Genomic DNA, 21,265 nt, shown 5'->3' on the forward strand with positions numbered 1-21,265 from the left:
GAGGTCCCCTCTGTTCTGGCCATACAACACTGAGCACAGCAACAGCAGCTGCCACCAGAAACTCAATTTTTTGTAATAAACCTTTTCCTTTTTACACAGAGACAGTCATTTGAGTTGCCTACGTGACCTCAAAGGCAAACACCAAGTAAAAGCAAATTCCAAAGGGCCAAGAACAAAATCAGGCTGATGTGAGCACCTAAATCCCTTTGCAAAGGGTTCCCAAGCCTGGTGGCAATGCCAGGCAGGACGCAGGCAGCAGTGTGGGCATGGACTGGCATCGCTGCTGGACACTCCCCTTCTGTACACCCACCAACTCCATCTCCTGGGGAGAGGATGGAGACCAGAGGGAACCTCAGCCACTCCACAAGAGACCCCCAAGGCCTCCCACAGCCACAGGATGGGTGGTCATACCTCAAAGCATTTGGGAACAGATTTCACAGGCTCTGCAGCAGCAGTGCTCATGCTGCTCTGAAACGGGGCCTCCTACAAGAGCCTGCCATGGTCTCTCTCCGTTCATGATCGAGACAGTTTAGTATTCCAGCTGTGCATCCCAGCATCACACAGCAGATCGAATATGCATCGGTAAATACAGCTTCTGCTGCAAGAGTCCACAGAGAAGTTATCAAGAGGAAAAGCAAATGTGTACAGCAAACAGTGTGTGGAGAACACAACTGCAATACAAAGCATGTCCTTCCCTTCCCATGCCAGCTCTGGGATGACTAATTCTGTGCAAGGATGCCAGTCACCGAAAGACCTCAGTTGCCCTTCTTCTACAACTCTGAAAACCGAAATAAAAGTGTGAGACTGTCTTTCTTGCAAAGCTGGTGCCTGCAGACCCAGGTGCTCCTGTGTACCCCTTCTCCACACGAACAGGCCTGTCACTGTTCTTCACATTAACTCAGCAGCCCCTCTTCCTTCACACATCAGCCTGCAACAAGGCTCCTGCTCTTGCAGGCAGAGAACAGCCAGCATACCCAGTACCGATATTTCCCTAGAAAACGAGGTTAAAAAACCCTCAGCAGTTTCCAGCCCCTTTCCAAAGCCCCTCAGGAGGTCCCTCCTGGCTGTTAAGGACTTCACGGGAAGGAGCTCAGCCATGCAGAACCAGCTTTCCCAGCTCCTGCTCTTTCACAAATGTTCTGGTCCTTTCAGATAAAAATTTTTAAGGGCAGGGTCTTCTCTGGTCTTTCTAAAAGGGTTACAGCCCCTGGCCTAAGAGCTTGCTGGAAAGCTTCCTCCTTGTGCTCTTTGGTCCAAATGCACTCTCCCAGACACGGCAAAACAGCTCCCTGGGGAGCGAGGGTGGCTGCTCACACGCTGAGCCCAACGGGAAGGCACGCCACGGCCAGGAGAGCACGGGCAGGATGCACTTTGTCCACTTACCAGTCTCACCAAGGGCATAATTTCAGACATTTTCTGCAGATCAGAAAAAAAGGGGGTTGGTTTTTTCTTTTACAGGAAGCAAATCCAAGGCTAAAATCTTCCCCTGCATCTCATGTCCAGTAGCGAGGGCTCCTCTGTTCATTATAATCTTCAGTGTAACTTCTGCTCTGCAGCTCCTTTAATCACATCAGATATGGGAACAGAAAAATGTCATTGTTCCTTGGCCATGAACAATACCATCCGTGGAGCCATGAGAAAGTGCAAGATGGATATAAAAAAGGCGGGCTCTTGTCTCCCCATAATCTCTTCTACAAACTGACAAAAGAGGGTTTTGTATAGAGAAAATTGCCACATACAGAAACAAAACAAAAATAGAGCATGCGAGCTGGGACCACTTTTATCTGGAGAGGCACCACAGGGAGATATGCCAAATGTGATTCATTTTAACAAGTTTAGCCCTTGAGAGACAAGAGCAGAGCCCCCCATTAAGAATGAGGAGGTTAGCCAGGAGGGTCAAGGGGGGAACAAGGCCTGGCACAGCCAGGGAGGGTAAGTGACCCTGAAGACTGCTGCTTCCCTTATTACAGTAGCAAGTGGTTCTGGCCTGGGACAAATGTCTGGAAAAAACAGCCTGGTCTGGGGTGGGGATGGAGATTTTCAGGGTATTTTACCCCTGTTAGTTTTGTTAGGTTAGCCTGTGCATTGGCTCAATTACAGTGGAGTAATTAAAGTCTATAAACAGATACAGAGGTTCTTGCTCTCCCATCCATTACGGGCAGCTAGCAATGATTAACTGCATGACCCTTTGGGGAGACTCTTCCCCTACACAGGCACCTGAGCAAACACCCCAGAGCTGTTGAGCAACGGCGTGCAAAGCGCCAAAAGGCTTTGGTAAAACATCATACATGCACCCACGTGTGCTTGGGACCGGCCTGCCCCCTCCCCAGGCTCTGCAGGCACAGAAAGACCCAGATCAATACAACCGCCAGGCCCTTAGAATGAAATCAATGCAGCTCAACAAGCACCTAAGTCCCGGTGTCATCACATTATTTATTGCCCAAAGTCCCCATCCCACATCAGTCCGAGGTGATGCCTTAGGTCGAGTACATTCCCTCCCTCTGCTCTGCAGCACACAATTAAATCTCAGGCTCAGGTTCCGCCTCTCGACGTACAGTGGGATCACAACACATCACCAGCTCGGAGTGGGTGAGGTCACAGGGCATGGTGGCACTGGAACTCTCACCCAGAGGAGCAGCCAGCACCTCTCTGTGAGCAGCTCTGTGCCCACCCTCCTCACAGGTTCTCCTCCTCCAGCTCTTCACTGCCTCCCTAGGATGTCCCTCTGTTCACTGCCTCCTTTCAAGCCATTGTTAGTTTATTAAGTGCTTTAAGAGATGCAATTCGTGCCCCAGGAGAACAAGCTGCAGAGAAAGAGCTCCACAGTCCTGGTGGCCTGGCAGCGCCAGCCAAATGTCACATCCAGGCCCAGCAGGCAGCAGCATGGAAGCAACCAGTGCCATCCCCCACCGTGCCTCCAAAGAATGGGCGAGATGGGCACAGCCCCACCGCGGCGCTGCCCACCCTCCGCGGAGGGGCCACAGCACCAATAAAACTGTGGGCATGACAGCAGACAGCCACAGGGCCGGGCACCGAGCCTCTGCCCGAGCAGGCAGGGTGGACAGGGAGGTCCAGCGTGGCCAATCTCAGCCCTGAGTGGGGCTCAGCCAGGTCCAAAGCAGTACCTTCTCCCTGGCCATCAGCCCCACGCAAGGAAAGGCCTCCCCCAGGCTCAGAGCTAACCAGCTCTGGCCTTCCCTGCTCTCACCACAGACACACAGCACACCCCAGGGAAGCACCGAGAGGGCTGTGGCATGTCACAGGAGCAGACTAACACCAGCCCTGCTCTGAGCACAGCACCCAGCCAGCCCCTGCCAGGCACCACAGCGCTGTAGGGGCCAAGGAGATCCTCCAGAACATCAGCCCCACAGCAGGGATGGGGAGCTCAAACACTCCCAGCCTAGAGATGCAGCAGAACCCTCCCTTGCTCTGCTTTCACACATGTGAAAATGCAGATTAAGTGACTTGTCGTACAACAGGGACACCCAACTGCAGACGTTTTCCAGGTCCAGGGATGCTGGGCAGCTGGTTCTCCTCAGCTATGAGCTGTACAGTGCTCCTGAAGGCCCTTCCAGAAGCTCTAGGCTCACCCACAGATGTCTGACACAAGTGCCAGGCAGGGGCAGTGCAGGAGACATGTGCACGTGCTCCTGTCCCCAGCCCCACACTAGTGGCTCTGCTCCCTGCAACAGCCCAGCACCCCACAACAGGGAAAGCAAACTCCCCTCCCTGCATGTCATCACAGCCCTCCACTTTGCCCCAGTGCCAGCTAGAACCCTTCTTACTCACCCTCCTGACAGACCTCGACATACAACTTGTTGCCAAGGACCATCATCACATCAATAAATCAGCAGCAGCTCACACAAAATACCCCCACACTCTGCCTTCTGCCACGCAGGTTTTTAACCTGAAGGCTCTGGAAGTGACCAAAGTCTCAGAGCCCCTCCCCGGACCACCAGCAGCTCACACACCCTTCACAGGTGTTTGCTTTTTTCAGATTAATCCATATTCCCACCCATGAACGAGTGACAGGTGCCTTGCTTGACACCTGATTATGTCAGCCAAATCCCCAGCCAAAAGCCATGTCACAAATCAGGTCATTTAGGATTCCTAACCAACACTGTTAGCTAAATCCTTAACACTGTTAATTATGTTTCCTATCACCAATTTACAAAGCAACTCTATTGATCTTGCCCCTACTCTGCAAATTACAAAGAAATGACCAGAATTAAAAACGCAACATCTGAGTGGGAGCCTCCCCCCAACAGAGAGGAGAGCTGCACCTCAGCACTGCACTCCCCTGATGTAAGTCTTCCTGGAAGAAGATCTGCGTGTTGTCATTTTTTGTGGAGGGCAATGAACCAGAGGTCTAAGGAGCAATATATTTTTTAGCTGTGGTTATAGCTTGGAATTAATGATCTTCCCACAAGTGCAAAGCTAACCTGAGGCAGCAGCAGCATTTTACATTATCTCATTGAGAAAAAATACCACAGAAAACATGGTTATAAGTGCATGGTACAGGAAGGCAGCCTGGGAATACCAGGGAAACTATAGTTAGTTGTTGAAAAAAGAGTAGAAGTCTCATTTGAAACTGAGAAGTTTCCTCATTCCTCAACTGGGCAAATCCCTACTGCGATTCCCATGTGACCCTTGGGGATGCAGCAGCACCCCTGGGGCAGGCAGATGGGCCACTGAAGTCAGCACTGCCCTTGCTCTGCTTCCCAGCAGTTGTGGCTCCATGCAGCACCAGGGCTGCAAACCTGGCTCTCACCTGCACCTGCCAGGAGCTGAGCTCAGCCCTAAAACCTGACACTCATTTTCATGTGGTTTGCTCTAGCAGGAAGAGGCATTCTTTGAGATGAGCTCCATCAAAGCTTGTGCACATCGATCTCTTTACAGTCAGAAAGCTCAATTAGACCCTTCAACAACAAGGGGAAATAAATGGTGATTCTGCCCACCAGCAGATCACAAATCCTCTTACTCTGAGGATACGGTTCATATTACACCCAAGCAAGAAATCTATCAAGCCATTTTAATTAATTCCCCTCCTCTAAAACACTTGAGTGCAGACTGGAGAGGAGACACACTCCTGCAAGGAAGTGCTGTGTGCTCACATGCCAGGGGCAGAGCATGTTGCCCTGAAGAACACCTATGGAGGATCCCTTCTAGTCTTTACTAGACTGCACAGAAATTTCACTCCACTATTTTCATGTTTTTATTGTTTTTAATATTTCCTCATCTCCTTACAACTGCAAGTAACCAAACCTGCAAACTCCTGACACCACTCACCCAGGCTTGGGGAAAATGAGGCCAACCAGAACAGGGGCAAGGCAACCAGGACCAACAAAGCACTGCAGAGCCAACCCCACGAGACATGCTAGCATTGCTCAGGCTCAGAAAAAAGTGTGTTTGGATGCTTCACTGACAGTACAGAGAAAGAAAACCACTGGGAAAGAGAAGCCTTATGGAAACTGAAGGGATGGGAAGCTGTCATGGGAACACAGAGGAAGAAGCAGGCCAGGAATAAACCCAGGCTAGAGATCAGCAGGAAGCTTCTAGCAACCAGAATGAGAATGTTCCAGACAGAATATAACTTTTGTCTTTTCTTTCAACAGCCTGGAAGAGGAATTCATCTCTACTACTTCCCTCAAAAAATCCTACTCCTTCATTGGCACATCTGTCTCATGGGCATCCACTGAACAACACTCTGAGCAGACAGATAGGGCAGACAGAAACACCCGTGATTCCACGCAGGAGAACATACGCAGTGAGTCTGTCTGGACACACAAAATGTGTTCAGCACCATAACATCCAAACAAATTCCCAAGGCTCTCAAATTAATATTGACTGATCCCAAAAGGCTGACAAACACTGTACAGGAGGGAGCCTGGGAGATGTTCTACCAGATTTTAGAAACAAAACCTCCTTAAATATCATGAAACTTTAAAAAATCGTCATAGCTGCTAGTGTTTGCAAAAGGAGAGGTGACAGCAGCCACTGTCCTGTTGCCCTGCATGCACAGCCAGTTGGGTTTTCACTGCAAATCCACTCAGCATCTCATTACTGTCCATCACAGGGGCTCTGGTACTAGGACCAGATTCACTTCAGCAGTGTGAGCCTTGCACTTCGCTTCCTAATGCAGCTGGATTAATGGGAACACAGGGAACATCCTCACCAACCAGAGGAAAACAGTAACATCCTCTGACAGTTCTTAGGCAGCAAAGCACAGATCCCCAAAGGGAGAGAAGTTCAAAGAATCTCAAGACCTGATGGGGCTGGGACATTGCGAAAGGCTGTGCATGACATGCCTTCCTCTGCAAAGAGCTCTCACAGCTTGAGCTGCAAGAGCAGGAGCTACATTTCCACTTGCAGACATGATTCCACATGAAAAGAAGATAGTACGATGTCAAACTCTCAGCACTGCAGAACAAGAAGAAAAGTAAGATAGAAAAAAATACAAGTGTAAAATACAAATAGGTGAACTCAGTTACAGTAAGCTAGAAATTTTTAAGAAAATAAACTCCTGTTAGCTGAAGGACAAATATTTACTGTCATTAAGAAAAGCATTCAAAATACAGACGAAAGAAACAGTCTGCTGTCTTTATGTTACTGCTATTGTTATGTCACAATCTACCTTTATGTTGTGCTTCCTCAGAGCCATGAAAAAGACTTGGAGGGCTCAAAACAGCTGTGTTAACCAAAGGAATCCAGTTTTTAAAGTTATTGTCTTGCTTCACTAGGCACCTTCTCATAAAACACAAAAAGAAATAATTAGCTGCTAAAGCATGGGGTTCGGAGCCAGAGCTCTCAGCTCCCAGTCTGCCACAAAGGCTCTCAGTAAATATCTTAGATTTTGATGGCCACTGATGACAAGGTACATCACACTCACACCTCACTGCTTCATCGGTGGCAAAAACAGGGGGGTGAAGGGGCAAAAGATTTGCTCCACTGCTCTTCGCTTTTCCCATGCCATTTGCAGGACAGTCCGGCTTTATAGAAGACACGTGTCCCACTCTGGGAAACGTCCAGCTCTGATCCCCCCTGTTCCTGAAGGCCCTGTTCAGCTCAGAGACAGTCTCTCTCTCAATGCCTGCATGGTCCTGCATTCCAAATGGAAAGCAGCAGTGCTGTGCACAGACCAGCCACCCCTGAGAGCCATCACAGCCATTCCTGTGCTGTTTCCTTAGGTCTAGGTGCAGCCTTTAGCCATGTGCCTCCCACATTCCCCCAGATAAGTTTCTTCTGCAGTTTTCGGTCATTCTTATCACCCTGTTCAGCCGGGTCTGTCTTGCAGGATGTGAGCCAGACCACCTGCAGATTCCCATCCCAGGGAAGACATGACCCTGCCCGACGGATGCAAAGCAGAGCAGTCAGCCACACACGGTGGAAGTGCACGGAGTCTGCTCCCAGGGTGGCAGCTCTGAAGGTGCATTTCCATAGCTCACATTTCCATAGGGTCACACTGGCAAAGAAAGGAGAGCGCTGGGGAAAGACTGGCTTGGCGAGTTTGAGAAGAAGGCTCTTCTCCACCAGCCTTTAGATACAAAGGTCGAGGGCTTGCAAGGGTCAGCAACCCCTCTTAATATTCACCAAAGCAGCAACAACAAAGGCAAGCTGGGGAAAGGGAAGCGTTCCTGTGGAGTCCCATCTTCACTCTGGATACCACTCCACAATGAAGTTATTTCAAACCGCCCATAGGTTAAGCTCCGGCTTTCATCCCAATAGCACAGTTCCCGCTGAGCTCTGCCTGCAAAGGCACATCAAGCAGAGACACTCAGATGACATCTAACCTCACCCAGCTCGCTGCAGCAGCACCTTTCTCAGCCAGGCTGGAAATTCAGATAACTGAAGAGAACATTTAATGAGACCAGAAGGAGGTCACAGCTCTGTCTGAGCAGCACTGTAAAAGCTCCCATCTGTTACAAATGCTGTGTTGGACACTGGCAGTGCTTGGTAAATAAAAAGACAAGTTCCACCTTCCAAAGCAAACCACATGAATGATGCTTGGCTTTGATGATGATTCCTAGGAGTCAAGCCTCACATTTCACCTTCATACACCTGGGCATTAACCACAGTCAAGGACACTTACTACTTTCTCATTCAAATGATCTGGATCATGTCTCCCTGAAATCATCACCACGCTGTGACAGCAGCCGGGAAGCCAAGGAGCCTGGCCCTGTGCATGGAGCAGTCTGGGACTCCTGTGAGCCCAGGAGCAGCATGCCTGGCTGCAGTCACTGGCACTGTGGTGGGGAGCAGTGGCAAACAGTGTCTGACTACTCCAGCAAAATGATTGAATTCTCCCTTTCAGGTTTGTTGTCTGAAGCTCTTCCAGGTCTGGAGACCATGCAACACCTGCACATCAAATCCTGGGCAACAACAAAACTGTAAAGGATTGGCACCACCACCAAGTATTCCCTTCCCAATCTGTGTTTCTCTGGGACTGAAGACGTGGCTGTTACTACAACAGGTGACCTAGCAGCTTCCTTCCCTTGTGTTTCCACCCTGCACTGAGCACAGCAGAGAGGGACATGGTCAGCCCTTCACAGCCCAACCCATGGCAGAGAGCAGGAAGGGGGCAGCGCTTCCGTGCCCACACCCTGTGCCCACTGTGCCTCCTGTCACCCACCTCGGCACTGCATAAGCAGCAAGGTCTGCCCAGCAGCAAGCACTTTATGTCCTCCTTGTGCCTGGCTGTGCAGGCAGAGCTGTGAGAGAACATGAGGAGTTAAGCTTTTTCTTGCAAAATGTGTAAAGATTTGGTCTGCACACTTGGTGAGCTGCAGCGGTTGTGGGCCAAAACATTTTGCTGCATATTTCTGAAATTATTTGTCAGAAAAGAACGTCAATTACATAGAAAATGAGTTGCAGATGTAACCTTTTCAAGCATCAATAATAACTTAAGACATTTGAAACAAAATCTTAACTCACAAGTGACTCCATCACATGGGGCAGTTTCTGAGGCAAGAGCTCGCAGAGCAGACGCAGGACTGTAACACATCCCAGCAATGGTGCCCCCTCCAGCTCTTCCACTTAGCAAAGAACAATTCAATTCTTGCATCTGCCAAAGGTGCTTCCCTTTCTGACACCTTTTGTCCTGATTTCCAGGCTATTCCTGGACCCAGTGGGCACTCCTGGCTGGAAAAGGAGGCTTCCAGACCAGTTCCAATAGCAATTCCCACAATACACTGACATGAGGACAGGCAGAGTGATTTCTCTGAGGTCCAGCACAAAGACAAAGGCACTATACAAGAAAGATTCATGTTTTAACACTTCCTCATTCCCACACACACACAGCCCCTGCTCCCATGGCCAGTGTGCAGCTCAGACTCCTTGGGCCACACCAGCGTGGCTCCTCCAGCACAGAAAGGATGAGGCCCCTGTGGGAGAGCAGGGATGTGCATGCTGCAGCAGCACTGCAGACAGCATGGATGTCCTGTGTGTCAGTGTGTGCCACAGTGTCCACAGCTCCGTGGACCCGTGGCTCATCCTCAGCCTGCAGAGGGTTCCCATGGCTCAGGGGCCAGTGGGGCCACCACTGCTACAGATCTGGCATAGCCAGAGAGCCAGCGCTGCCACCACCCCGGTATTTCTGTAATGAATATCACCACTGTCATCTCAGAGGCACATGCTTAAGGAATTTAACTACTTTAATACAATGGGCTCAAATTGCCAAAGAATGTTTGTGCATCAGTGTGAAATCAGAAATTCGGGGAGGGGGTGCTTTATCTGTCAAAGGCCAACCTCAGGGGGCTGCCAGAGCAGACAGTGGGAAGCTGGATTGCATTTGACACGCATCAGCCCATCAAACACAAACAGCCTTCAAAGTGCTGGGAGGCTGAGCCAACCCCATCACAGCCCGTACCGGCCCCACCGGGCTCCGACCCGGGTCACGCCCCGTGGGCTGTGCAGGACCCACCTGGGCCCCCCCGGCCTGATCTTGCTCCATAAATCACAGCAAAAGAGATACTTCTTAACAGCTCAAATTAAGACAAAATGCCTTCGTTTTCAGGCCAGGAGCTACCTGTGCCTTTCCCTGGCTGCGTGTCACTGCTGAGCAGCCCCGGGATGCCCCAGCCACGCGGACAGCAGATCTGCTGCAGCCACAGTGGACAGGGCAAGCCAGGATGCAGCATCCAGGCTGTCCCCCCATCCAACCAGGCCAGCAACTGGGCCAGGTATGATCAGCTAATGACTGTCCAACAACAGCCTGCTCAGGGTGGAGAGAAAACATCCCAGCCCACACCATGGGCACGTGCTGTCAGTGCTTGAGGGAGGCCAACCCGAAACAGAAATCCTGCCGGGATGGTCAGACCTCAGCCAAGCACGGCCACTACTCACACAACCCCAGTCCTGGAGCTCAGTGGGACTGGGGGTCCTGGGCCTGGCTGGGGCATGGTGAGCATGCTCCCTCTGCCCCACAGCCATCCCTGCAAGTTTTGCTGGAGGGTTTCCAGTGCCTGGAAAGAGCTAAACTTAGATTATTCCAGGGGAAAAGAAACACAAAACCTTGTCCTCAGATTAATCCCCAGACCTCCACCCAGAACAAACCCCTTCTGCAGCCCCCACTGCCAAGCCCAGCCCCGGCATCTGGGCCCTGGCTCTCCGGCACAGGCTGCCTGTGGAGCTCTTCCAAGGGGCTCCACAGCCCTCTGCAAGTATGAGCACAGCTGAGGGGAATAAATAACAGCCCCAACGTGAAAACCAGCCTTTTCTTACAAAGCAAAGACTCAAACAGTAAATGAAGGGAAAGGAAGGGGAGGGAACGTGCCTGAGCAACCCCTCTGCACCACCTCCAGCATGCACAGCGTCACTCAGCTGAGCAGGGTGCACGGCAAATAATACCCACTCCACTGTCCCCCCTGCCCCGGCACCGAGACCCCACACACCAGGGAATGCAGGGGAACAGATGGATTTTCCATGGGAAGGAGCTGTGACTGCTCCTTCCAGTTGAACATGTCAGCCCAGCAGAGCCATGTGTTCAAACCATTAAACTGCTGCCTTTGCTCTGCCAGCAGTTGAGAGGAGAGAGGGCTTTGAGGAGGGATATTCAGAGGGAAATGCTCCTTAGGCTGGCACAAGACAGACAGGCCACAGAGATCCATGGCCAAAGCCTGAACCCATCATTTGTATGTACCCAAACAATGAGGTTTTTCTCTTGTACTTCTTGTCAATGAGATAAAGTGACAGTAAAATACAAAATTGCATTAATGCAGCAGTAATCTCTCACACAAGAGGCTGCCTTCACCTGGGCTCCTACACAAGTGCCTTGATAAGGAGTATCAGGCTTATAAGGCCAGCAAATTTCAGCGGTTGTTCACACGTGGGTTACGGTTAGGGGTTATTCCACTGGGGTTATTTCAGGCCAAAATCCATGCACAGCATTGAGTCAGACACAGGGAGTTCTCAGAGATGAGGGTGTGGGCCATTAATTAGGGAAATTGACAGTGTTTAATTTTGCTGCATCAAGAATAAGGGACATTGAAGGTCCATGAATTGAGATAATTTGATTTTAATACAAACACAATATTTCTCTCTCTATCTTTATTAACATCAGAAATGTAAATAGTTCAACAAAGACTGCAAAGGAGCCCCTGCCATGCTTGTTGCTGGGAGAGAAGGCCGCAGTAGACATGGTGTTTGTTTACAAGGGATTGCAGGCTTAAATTGCCAACCACTTCCCCAATATCACCACAGAGCTGCCGGCAGAGCAGGCCAGGAGCTCAGCACGGAGTGGAAGCTGCACCAGGCACGTTCCAAGGCATCAAACCCAGCACCTACCCTTGCATTTAGGAGAGGAGACACAATGCTGATGGGGCCAGGAGCACAGTCACCTGGAACACTCCAGTTCCCCTAAAAGAGAGGAATTATTTTGCATGGAAATTAACAAAAAGCTTCTGTTAGCAGCAGTGGGAAACAATTTAAAATTGTATCTTGCAGGTAAATGAAAGTGCACACCAAAACACAGTAGTGGAAGAAGGCTGGGCCTGCAGAGTTCAGGTGGGAGTTGGCAGGGCTGATGCTGCCTGCAGCCCCCAGCCCCAGCGCTGCAGCCCTCACCTGAAGGTGCTTTCCAGTGGGATGTCTGCAGGAGGGGTGTGCCACAGCCCACCTGCTTCTGGGTGCAGGTGTGCAGGGTCCTGTGCAGGAGTACCTGGTTTATTCCCAAAGGACAGGATTCACTTCACCTGGGCATGAGCTGCTCTGTGAAAGGCTTGGAGTCCACCACCAGATGTTACCTCCTGAGGGAGTGGGCAGAATGAGAAGAGCACAGCATCATCACTGGCAGTCAGCAGGAACCTAAGGCAAACTCAGGAGTTTTCTGTATTTCATCCCAAAACACTTTTCTTTGGGCTAAGTGATACTCAGAGTTGCTTGGCTAACCAAAACTTGGGAGCACAAGGCACAGAATTCAGATCATTTTAAAATGTAGGTAATCTAATAAACAACCCAAAACACCTCCCGAATATGGGAGGGAAGCATTCTGGGGATAGGTTTCCACAGAAGCAAAATATTTCCTGAGTAGGCAGAGGAACAAGTAAGGTTTCAAAGGCTGAAACCTTGGACAAGGCACACCTCACACCATGGGCATGGTGCACGTGTCTCCCCAAGGTCTCTCTCCAGCCCGGCACCCAGTGCACGAGGCGGGGCAGCCCTGGCTGGTGGTGTCGCACTGTGCTGGGTGCTGTGCACAGGTTATTGCAGGGCTCCCACACAGCTTCGTGTCTCTGAGCATTCCCTCATGCCACAGGAGAACCGCACGGACCATGTCCAGCTTTGTTGTTTCAGCCATACTGTTGAGGCGCCTGTTTACTTGGGAATCATATGTTTTCTGCCCTGGTCCTCACTGTATTCAGAACAGTTACTTAGCTTCAATAAGCCCCTTGTTAAAGCCTTTTCCTTTCTGTAATCTCATCAAACTAACCAAAAGGAGTTTGTTCTGAAATAGAGTCCCATTTTGTAACCTGGCTTCCTGGAGGAGCGCTCCCCAGGCTCACCCGGCCCCTCCACCACAAAAGGGCTCTGCTTGTCCTAGCGCTGACAAAACACTCCGTCTGTTTGGGTTAGTCAGCAGGGGGTTAATGAAAAGCCCGGCCCTGGGGACTCCCACCTTATCTGCAATCATGAATTTATTGAAGAATGTGTTAATGTGCTGGATTTTATTCATCAGGGGTCAGGGCTTTTCAAATTCTTCCTCCCAGCTCCCCCTCTTTCCATCCCTCCCCAGCAAGCTCACAATGCTGTTTAAACAAAGGACTCCCAACACAAAGAGCAAATTTACACAGTAAAGTTTTCTTGCAAGCCCAGAGCAGAGTCTGGAAGAATTCCAGCTTTATAAAGAGAAAAGGGGGGGGGGGGGGGTAAGAAAGGGGGAAGGGAGACAGGGGCATTTTGCAGAGGATAAAAGGAAATTGAGAAAAGTTCCCACCTCCTGAAGCTCAGCGCTGAATATTCTCCATCAGTTAACCCCGAAGCAGGAGGATGTTTTGGCAGAACATGAGCCCTCATAGCATCAAACTTCTCAGCCTCCTTCGAGATGGAGGCTGAAATGAATGTTTCAATATCACATTTAGGGTGACACTTCAACAGCTCCTTTGTCTGTGGACTGCAAACAGAAGCCCCTAAGAGGACACAGCAACCATTCACCAGGGCTCCTCCTCTGTTCCTTGTTTCACAGGTGTGACACAAGCTCCATCTAAAAGGAAATAACGAGGCTCAGCAATGATGACACGGTGACACGTGTCCAAGGCCAAGTGAGAATGCAAAGGAGCCACTGATCCCACCTCCCACATCCCACCCATGGGCCACGTGCTGTCCCCCAAGACCAGGGACCCCGAGGGTCCTGTCAGAGCATCCCTGGCACCTCCCACCCAGGCTTGGCAAGGGCCCAAACTGACCCTACCTGCCAGTGCTCCATCACCTCGAATGTCATCACCACTCCACAGCCGAAGGAAAAGGATGTTTGGTTGCTTGCTTTTATTCTTTTTCACTAAGAGGTTAAGGCCCCCCACTACTCTGTCTATTTTGGTTGTGCTGGTCAGAGCTCTGGGTGTTAGAGAACACGGCACAATCCTGCACTAATGAACCAAAGATAACCTACATGATTTTCTTCAGGTCTTGTCACCTCCACTTCCTTCACTGTCATTAATGAACTCTCGAAACATCTCAGAAAGGAGAGCTTAGAACAGACATTACCCTCATCCACACCTCTGTCCTCTAGGCACAGCCTTACAGAGCTCACCTGAGCAGAGTTTTCAAACATTTTACAAGCAAAATATATGTGATGTTATTGGCCATAACATTAAAACTGCTGGGGGGGCTACCAACTGGTCCCCAGGCAGGAGAGTAACCATTTCAGGCAAATGACCTAGGGACTTTTGGAAATAATTAATATTAAAAGAAACCCATCATAATTCTAGTTTCTAACAACTTTCTCAGACAAAAGGATGTCATTGACCCAAACTTTCATTCCTGTGTTTATTTACCTTGGTTTTTATGGAGAGAGATGCCTTCTGTCATACTCTCATAGCACCAGCAGCAATCTGCAAGCAGCTCACCCAAACAGCCCAGGAAAAGGGGGTTTAAACGACTCTGGAGTGACACACAGGAGCCCCCAAACAGCACGGCAGGAATGTTGGCTGGCACTGCAAGGGCAGAGCTTCCCCACCGCCACACGGCTTCGCGGCGGCCACGGAGCGGCTGAGCAGATCTCAGCACATGGGATCCAGCTGCACTGCCGATGGATTCCTGACTGCTGAACATACAATACATATTTACAGAGTCTCCTCCGTGACAGGAATTCCAAAGCCTCATCCAGAAAGTAACTCAAAGGACGTAATTAAATCAGTTAAATGGCTTGGGCAAAGACGCAGCTACAGACAGATTCCAACTCTCGGCACAGTCACAGGCTGCAGGAAATGATAGGAGAGCAAGAATTGTAAAAGCTCCAGGACCAACAGCTTGTTTTTCTTTACTTAATAAACTATAATCCACGCTTAACACTGACACAGACCAGGTGAGCCTCTGAGCACAGTGCCCTGAGATGAAGGCGAGTGTTTGGGATAGGCAGGCACCGTGCCAGCATCAGCAGAGGTCACATTACCAGGTGACAAGTAAAGCCGGCGTCAAGAGCAGAAATCAAAGAGCAGTCCGTTGATTTTCATCTGTTAATGTGATGTGCAGCGAACAGTGAGCTCCTGCTGCCTTTTGGAAGCAGGAGCTTGGGGTGGAGCATTGCTGGAGCAGGAGGGGCTGCTCCAGCTGCTGGCAGAAGCAAAGGAGCCTTTGCTCAGTGGGAGATCTGGGAGCCAAGAAACGGCCTCGTGTGCTGGAAGAGCCGTGTGAATCCAACCATTAACAGAGCTCGTGGTCAGTTTTACTGAACAACTAGGACAAAGCAGGAGCAGTGCTGAGCAGGGCTGGGGGCTTGGGGAGCTGCCCTGGGGGCTGCTCCCACTGCCCAGCGGCTCCGGGCATGGTCCAGCCCCTCTGGGCAAACTCCAGTGACAAGAGGAGAAAGAGACACACTGCCACAGAGAGACAGCACACAGAGAGCAGGACAGCCCCAAGAATCCCCTTGGCAGCATCTGGGCAGAGCTGCACGGACATCTCCACCACCCAGTAGCAAAGAGGGTACCAACAACCTCAGGGTACAGACAGGGCCACCACCCTGCAGTGCCTCTGAGGACAGGCTGGGGGGTGATCAGGACTGCCAGCGGGAATGAGGAACACCAGAAGCTTTTGCTGCCCAACCAGTCCTCAGTCTCATGGGGGAACTGCCTGGGCAGAGGGGAAGGTCTTATCTTCTGTGGGCTTCCCTGCAGAGCAGGGACTGCACAGCTGCCACGAACACTGCCTTTCTTCCTCCCTCAGGATCAAAAAGAAGTAAGACTTAAAAACCACCACTCCTGCTGGGTGGAGGGTCACCATTGATGGCAGAGAGGAAATGGGCAAGCAAAGTGCACCCCAAACCTCCCGGGAGCCCCAGGGAGCCACATGTCCATGAGGGTTTCCCCAGATCATGGGCAAATTTGTACCATCACGAGGCTCAGGACTTACATGAATATGATGAACAGTATCAGTTCACATCCCTGGGGAAAAAGGACTTACTACAAAAATCAACAAACCTGGTATGAAATATAGAGTAGCCACCATTAACATCATATTTATTGTTATTTAGTTGCTCAGTAAAACATATACAGATATGTACAATATGCAGGAATACAGAAGACTGCACTTTACATATTAAAAAAAAAAAGAAAGAAAAATAACACTCAATTTCATGAGCTATTGTCACAGTCTTCCAACCAAGCATTTAGGAAATGAATTTAACAAGAATAAAAAAAAAAGAAAAAAAAAAAGAAAAAAAAAAGATTACAGGATTGCCTAACACACAGCAGAGTCAAGTTTTCATATTTTACATGTGCAATAACATTTTTCAGAAGAGTTTGCTAATGCAGTACGGATTACCAGTGTTTTGAGGTTTTTTTTTTCTTTTCCATGAACCAAATTTAGTACAAAGAAATAACATCCTTTTGCTTAAGGCTGTTTTAAAGCTGTAATATTCTTGGGTAGTGAATAGTGATAAAGTTATAACTGCCGGAAATCAGAGCCTGCAGTTTCATCAGTCAGAACCTATGAACGGATGGACTCAAAGCAACAATTTTAATATAGAATTTTTAAGACAAAATTAGACTATTTCCTCCATTAGCCTTAAGCATTAAAGAAGAAATAATTCTATAAAAATGGGTTATGCTCTTACACACCATCCCTTGAACAACTGTGAATCCAGTAGCTGACAAAACCTTACACTGCAGCTTAACAAAAATAAGTCAAATGTACCAGTTTGGTTTCTATTGTCCCCACCCTCCCAGTGCCCATCCCACCGCTGTGCTCACCTCATCTCTTCCACCTCCCAAAACTGGAACTTTTTGCCTTATTGGTGGTGCCTGGAAGTCCAGTGCCGATCCCAGGTTCCGAAGGGCCAGCCAGCCCCAGGGTGACCATGGAGACCAGAGGACCTGCACAACTCCCCAAGTGATCCAGGTGACAGAATTCTGGTGCTCATCCCCTTCCGCCCTCACACTGTGAAAACCTTAAATAACAAGCCTAAGGCCCCTTACTGATGCTCAAACAGCAGAGAGCAGGTAACCCCAAGAGAATGTGATCTAGAGAAAATGCGCGAGAGTATTTAATAAATCAGGCCTATTCTGTCCTTTTTTGGCAGAGGTATTTTATCACTGCTCCCAATTGAAATGCAAGAGAAATTTTGCTCAGTTTGCTACGACATTGTAACTTGCAGACTAAGCACAGGGTTTCTTTTAAGAAACACAGAGGGAGCCAGGGCACAGGGCCAGGAGATGGGGGATGTCCTGGCTCCCCCGACCCAGCCCCGAGGCTGCGTGGGAGCCTCCGGCGCCAGGCTGGCCAGGGAGAATCCCCACGGCAAAAGGCAAAGCCACATTTTAGCTGTTGTCCACAATCCAAAGCAGATTGTGCATCGTACCACCGGTCTTTGGCTTCTTGTACAACTGTCCCCCATCTGGAAGCCATGTAGGACACACAGGCGGGAGGGAGGTTTCACCCTGGCATTTGGGGAACATGGATCTGATAAAATTCCCTCCCTGTTCACCCAACTCAGCCCCCAAAAGAGGCGAGATTCGGGCACAGGGCTCTGCAGCAAGCAGAGGTCAGACCACAGTGCAGCTCAGCCCTCCCACTGTTCCCTCAGTCTCCCACTGCTCTCTGTGCCCAAGTTTCCCTCTTCACAAGAGTGCAACTTACCTCTTCCACAACTGGCTTTTACCTACAGCTCCCAAACATGTTTCAGTTGGAATATTATTATTCAGAAAATGACATCATTTCCATTCTTACCATGTCAGGCCATGCTGACACTTCACGCGTGTTAAAAAAACTGATCAGGGCATTCAGTGTAAAATTAATGGAGAAAATGGGTACAATTAAATTACTGCAGGTACCACCAACTCTGTGACAAAGCTTGAGCCTTCTGTATATGCTGTCAGTACCACACCCCCAGGTGATGAGCACGACATGATGTCTGTTCTGGTCAGAATGTAGAGTTTCTGTTCTGATCTTTGGCAAAAAGCAACAAAACCCTAAAAACACAGGTTCGGTTGGTCCTGGCATCGCCAACAGCTGCCTCAAGCAGAGCTATTTCAATCTAGATCAAATGGACAGGAGGTTAGCAAGAGGAGTGTGTGTGACTGTATGATTCAGTAAAACTCCACGGCCAGTGAGCCCAGCACAGGCAGCCACTGCCTTAACTCCTCACTCTCTGACCTTCCCGAGCCCACACTGCACCCACCACCCGCAGCAGAGACAGCGGCGGCCAGGTGCCACAGCTCCCACGGCTCCACAGCTCCTGCAGACACAGCCCCTGGCCCCAGGACACCCTGGCCTCCTCATTTCACAGGATTCCACTGATTTTTAAGGAATTGCTTACGCTCTGCATTTCCACAAGCAAGTGAGGAAGCAAGTTCAAGTGGATGAGAACAACACTCCAGGAGAGAAGCGCAAGCTGCTGAGAATGAGCCAGCAGAATTGGGTGGTGAGACCAAGCCACCACAGTTCCACTCAAATGGGGATTTCTCTTTAAAAGCATCTGAACTCGGTGTTCCCTGACAGGTTCCTTCCCGTGGCACAGGGTGTGCATCCCTGACCTCAGGAAGCCTGAAAAACCTGTTCTCTTCAGTGCAGCAGGAAAAACTAAAAACAAAGCACAAGGCAAGGGGCTGCACTCTGAGCAGGAATGCCACCAGACTATGAACTTGGCCGAAATTTCCAGCTGTAAGTGATGGAACACAGTAAGTACCGTACCAGCGTCACCCCAGGGCCCCCTGCTGCAGACTGAGCCCTCCACAGCAGCACACCTGCTCTGCCAGGCACAGAACACCCGTGCTCTGCTGACAGGATTTAAAATCAAACATGTACTTAGGTAAGCCAGGACTTCAGGAATCACAGGCAAAGAGGCACCTTCCAGAAGGGAGCTGGCAGTGATTACTAGGGGATACTTTACTGGGGACGGTGACATTTTATTGCAGGTGTGGGAGGAGCTCTGTGCTCCTGGTTGCACACCCTGACAGAGGTACAAACCATCCCAGCTTTTTGATCCAAACCAAGTGGGTGTGAGGCAGCTCCACAGCCAGTTGCTTCAGGATGGGCAAAAATCCTCATCCTCGTGGAAGCTCCAGCTTTAATACAAAGTAAAATAATATTGAAAACCAAGATTAAAAACTATCCAAATTTATCCAAAGTCAATTCATTGACCAGACCCATAAATCAATCCATGCATGGTTAATAAGAGCACATTCAAATCACATTTCCAAACACTGTGAGTCTCTCTGAAGCCACATACGACCGAGAGTGAGGATTCCAGACCACCCTTGGCTTTTTAGGCAGAATTTCCTCTCCACTGGTGTCTACTGAGAATATTACGTCAAAGTAATTAAAGACCCAGCACAATCATCAAAGATAAAATATAAAGCAGTCTTCAACTCTGTCCCTTCAGCAGGGACACATTTGTGAAATCATGAATAAATAACCCTAGAGAGGCCAACCTTTATTTCACAACCACAACCAAACCCTCCAGTGCTGTTCCTGAGCTCCAGGAGCTGTGGGAGGCGAGCTGCTGGCACGGGGCAGGACGGGGCCACTCCTGGGCACAGAGACATACAAATAATGGACAGTGTTACATAAAACTACCGGAGAATCAGCCCATCGTGTCAGTCGTGGGTTTATCTGGTTTGCTTCCAACTTTCATCTCGAATGAGCATTATCTAGCCCGAGCAGGAAAGTATGGCTTTCCTTTTATTGTGTGCATCCAGCAACGCTGTTCTTCAGTGTGTGGCAGAAATGGGGCCTTGAACGAGAGTTTGGGGGCTTCCAACATGAGGTCTCCCTGCCCTGGCAGATTAGGAAATGCTGCCCCTGGGCACACAGTCCCTTGCATCCTGCAACCTGGGCTGTCCCTGACCCCTGCCACTGCACTGGGACCTGTTGTGGCAGGGGCTGGGGAACCCCCAGACAAGTGCAGGGGACACTGGACCCGCTGCCAATCAACAGAATCTCTTTGCAGCTTAAAATGGGCAAAAAATGGGCAGGGAGCAGGGGATTCTCTTCTCCAGTATCAATAAACTGGGAACTGCAGGAGCACCACCAGGCCCAGGCAAGCAAGATGGAGCCTGGGCCTTTGGAGGAGGAGATAATGAGTCTTGACCATTAAGCAAACTTACTACTAGACTTATTTAGAAAAACCTCTCCATACCTTCCCTGCTGCGCCTGAACCAGCCCATTCATGACAGAGCTCCATCCCAGGGCTGCGCCCAGGTACACAGAGGAAGGAGCATCCTGGCCTCACCAGGAGGCACAGAGCAAAACAAGGCTGAACCTTTCTAATAGCAGAGCCTCATTCTCTCAGGAAAGGGCAGGTCCATGCCTGAACATTCAACAGAGCATCAACTGCTTGGTTTGTGACTGGCAAAGGCTGGGTGTCACTATAACATATGATTTAATGCTGACCATTTCGCTTTCACTGGTGTTTATTCCTGAACTGCTGCTCCTCAGGATCACCATCCTAATAAGCACTGAACAAAGCAAAACAAAACAAAACAAAAACAAAAACAAAAAAAAAAAAGAAAAACAAAGCAAATGAGGAAGAAAAGGAGAAGGAGGAGGAGGAAGAGGAGAATCTTTGTCTTATTATGACATACGTGACTTGGACACACACTGAGATGAAAAAGGAAAAGGCCTCATCTATAAATGTATGCCAAGGTTACAGAATAATGGGAAAAAGTGGTCTAGCAGGAAAATCTTAAGCAAAAGTGTGCTAACTGCAGAAGGGTTAACACTGGTAACATACTGTGGCAGAAGATTAAAAAAAAGTTGAGGTTTACTTTAAATTAACCCTTTCCAGTCCATATGCCACTAAGCAGGTACCAACCTAGAAAAATAGTCCACCTAGCAGTAGCGGCCCTTTGAAATTAAAAAAAGAAAAAAAATAATTTCTTTTGTTCAAGTCAGGGCAGCCACAAAAGTCCCGAATCTGTTGGAGATGTCCGAGTGCAGGGACCTCCACGTCGGCACCGCAGTCCGGCCCTTCGCCTCGCCCACGTCGTCCGTGCAGTGGACCGAGAGGCACTGCAGGTGGGTGCCCGTCTGCGCCGCCGCCGCCGAGGTCTTGCTCGGGGGAAGGTCGTGGGCTGGAAAGGGTTCACAGAGAAAGGTTAGGAGACCTGTGACACGCAAC

At 49.7% G+C, this 21,265-nt stretch overlaps 1 protein-coding gene across 1 annotated transcript in view; it reads right to left on the reverse strand.

The window, feature by feature from the left end:
• Nucleotides 1–16,138: 16,138 nt before the first annotated feature.
• MN1 (MN1 proto-oncogene, transcriptional regulator) overlaps nt 16,139–21,265 on the reverse strand; it is a 34,952-nt gene continuing 29,825 nt past the window's right edge. The window contains 1 exon segment of the mRNA XM_010398263.4: nt 16,139–21,218. Within this exon segment, the coding sequence (XP_010396565.2) occupies nt 21,031–21,218 (188 nt within the window). The 3' untranslated portion in view covers nt 16,139–21,030.

The sequence above is a fragment of the Corvus cornix genome, chromosome 15, assembly GCF_000738735.6.
Source record: "Corvus cornix cornix isolate S_Up_H32 chromosome 15, ASM73873v5, whole genome shotgun sequence".
Taxonomy (NCBI): domain Eukaryota; kingdom Metazoa; phylum Chordata; class Aves; order Passeriformes; family Corvidae; genus Corvus; species Corvus cornix.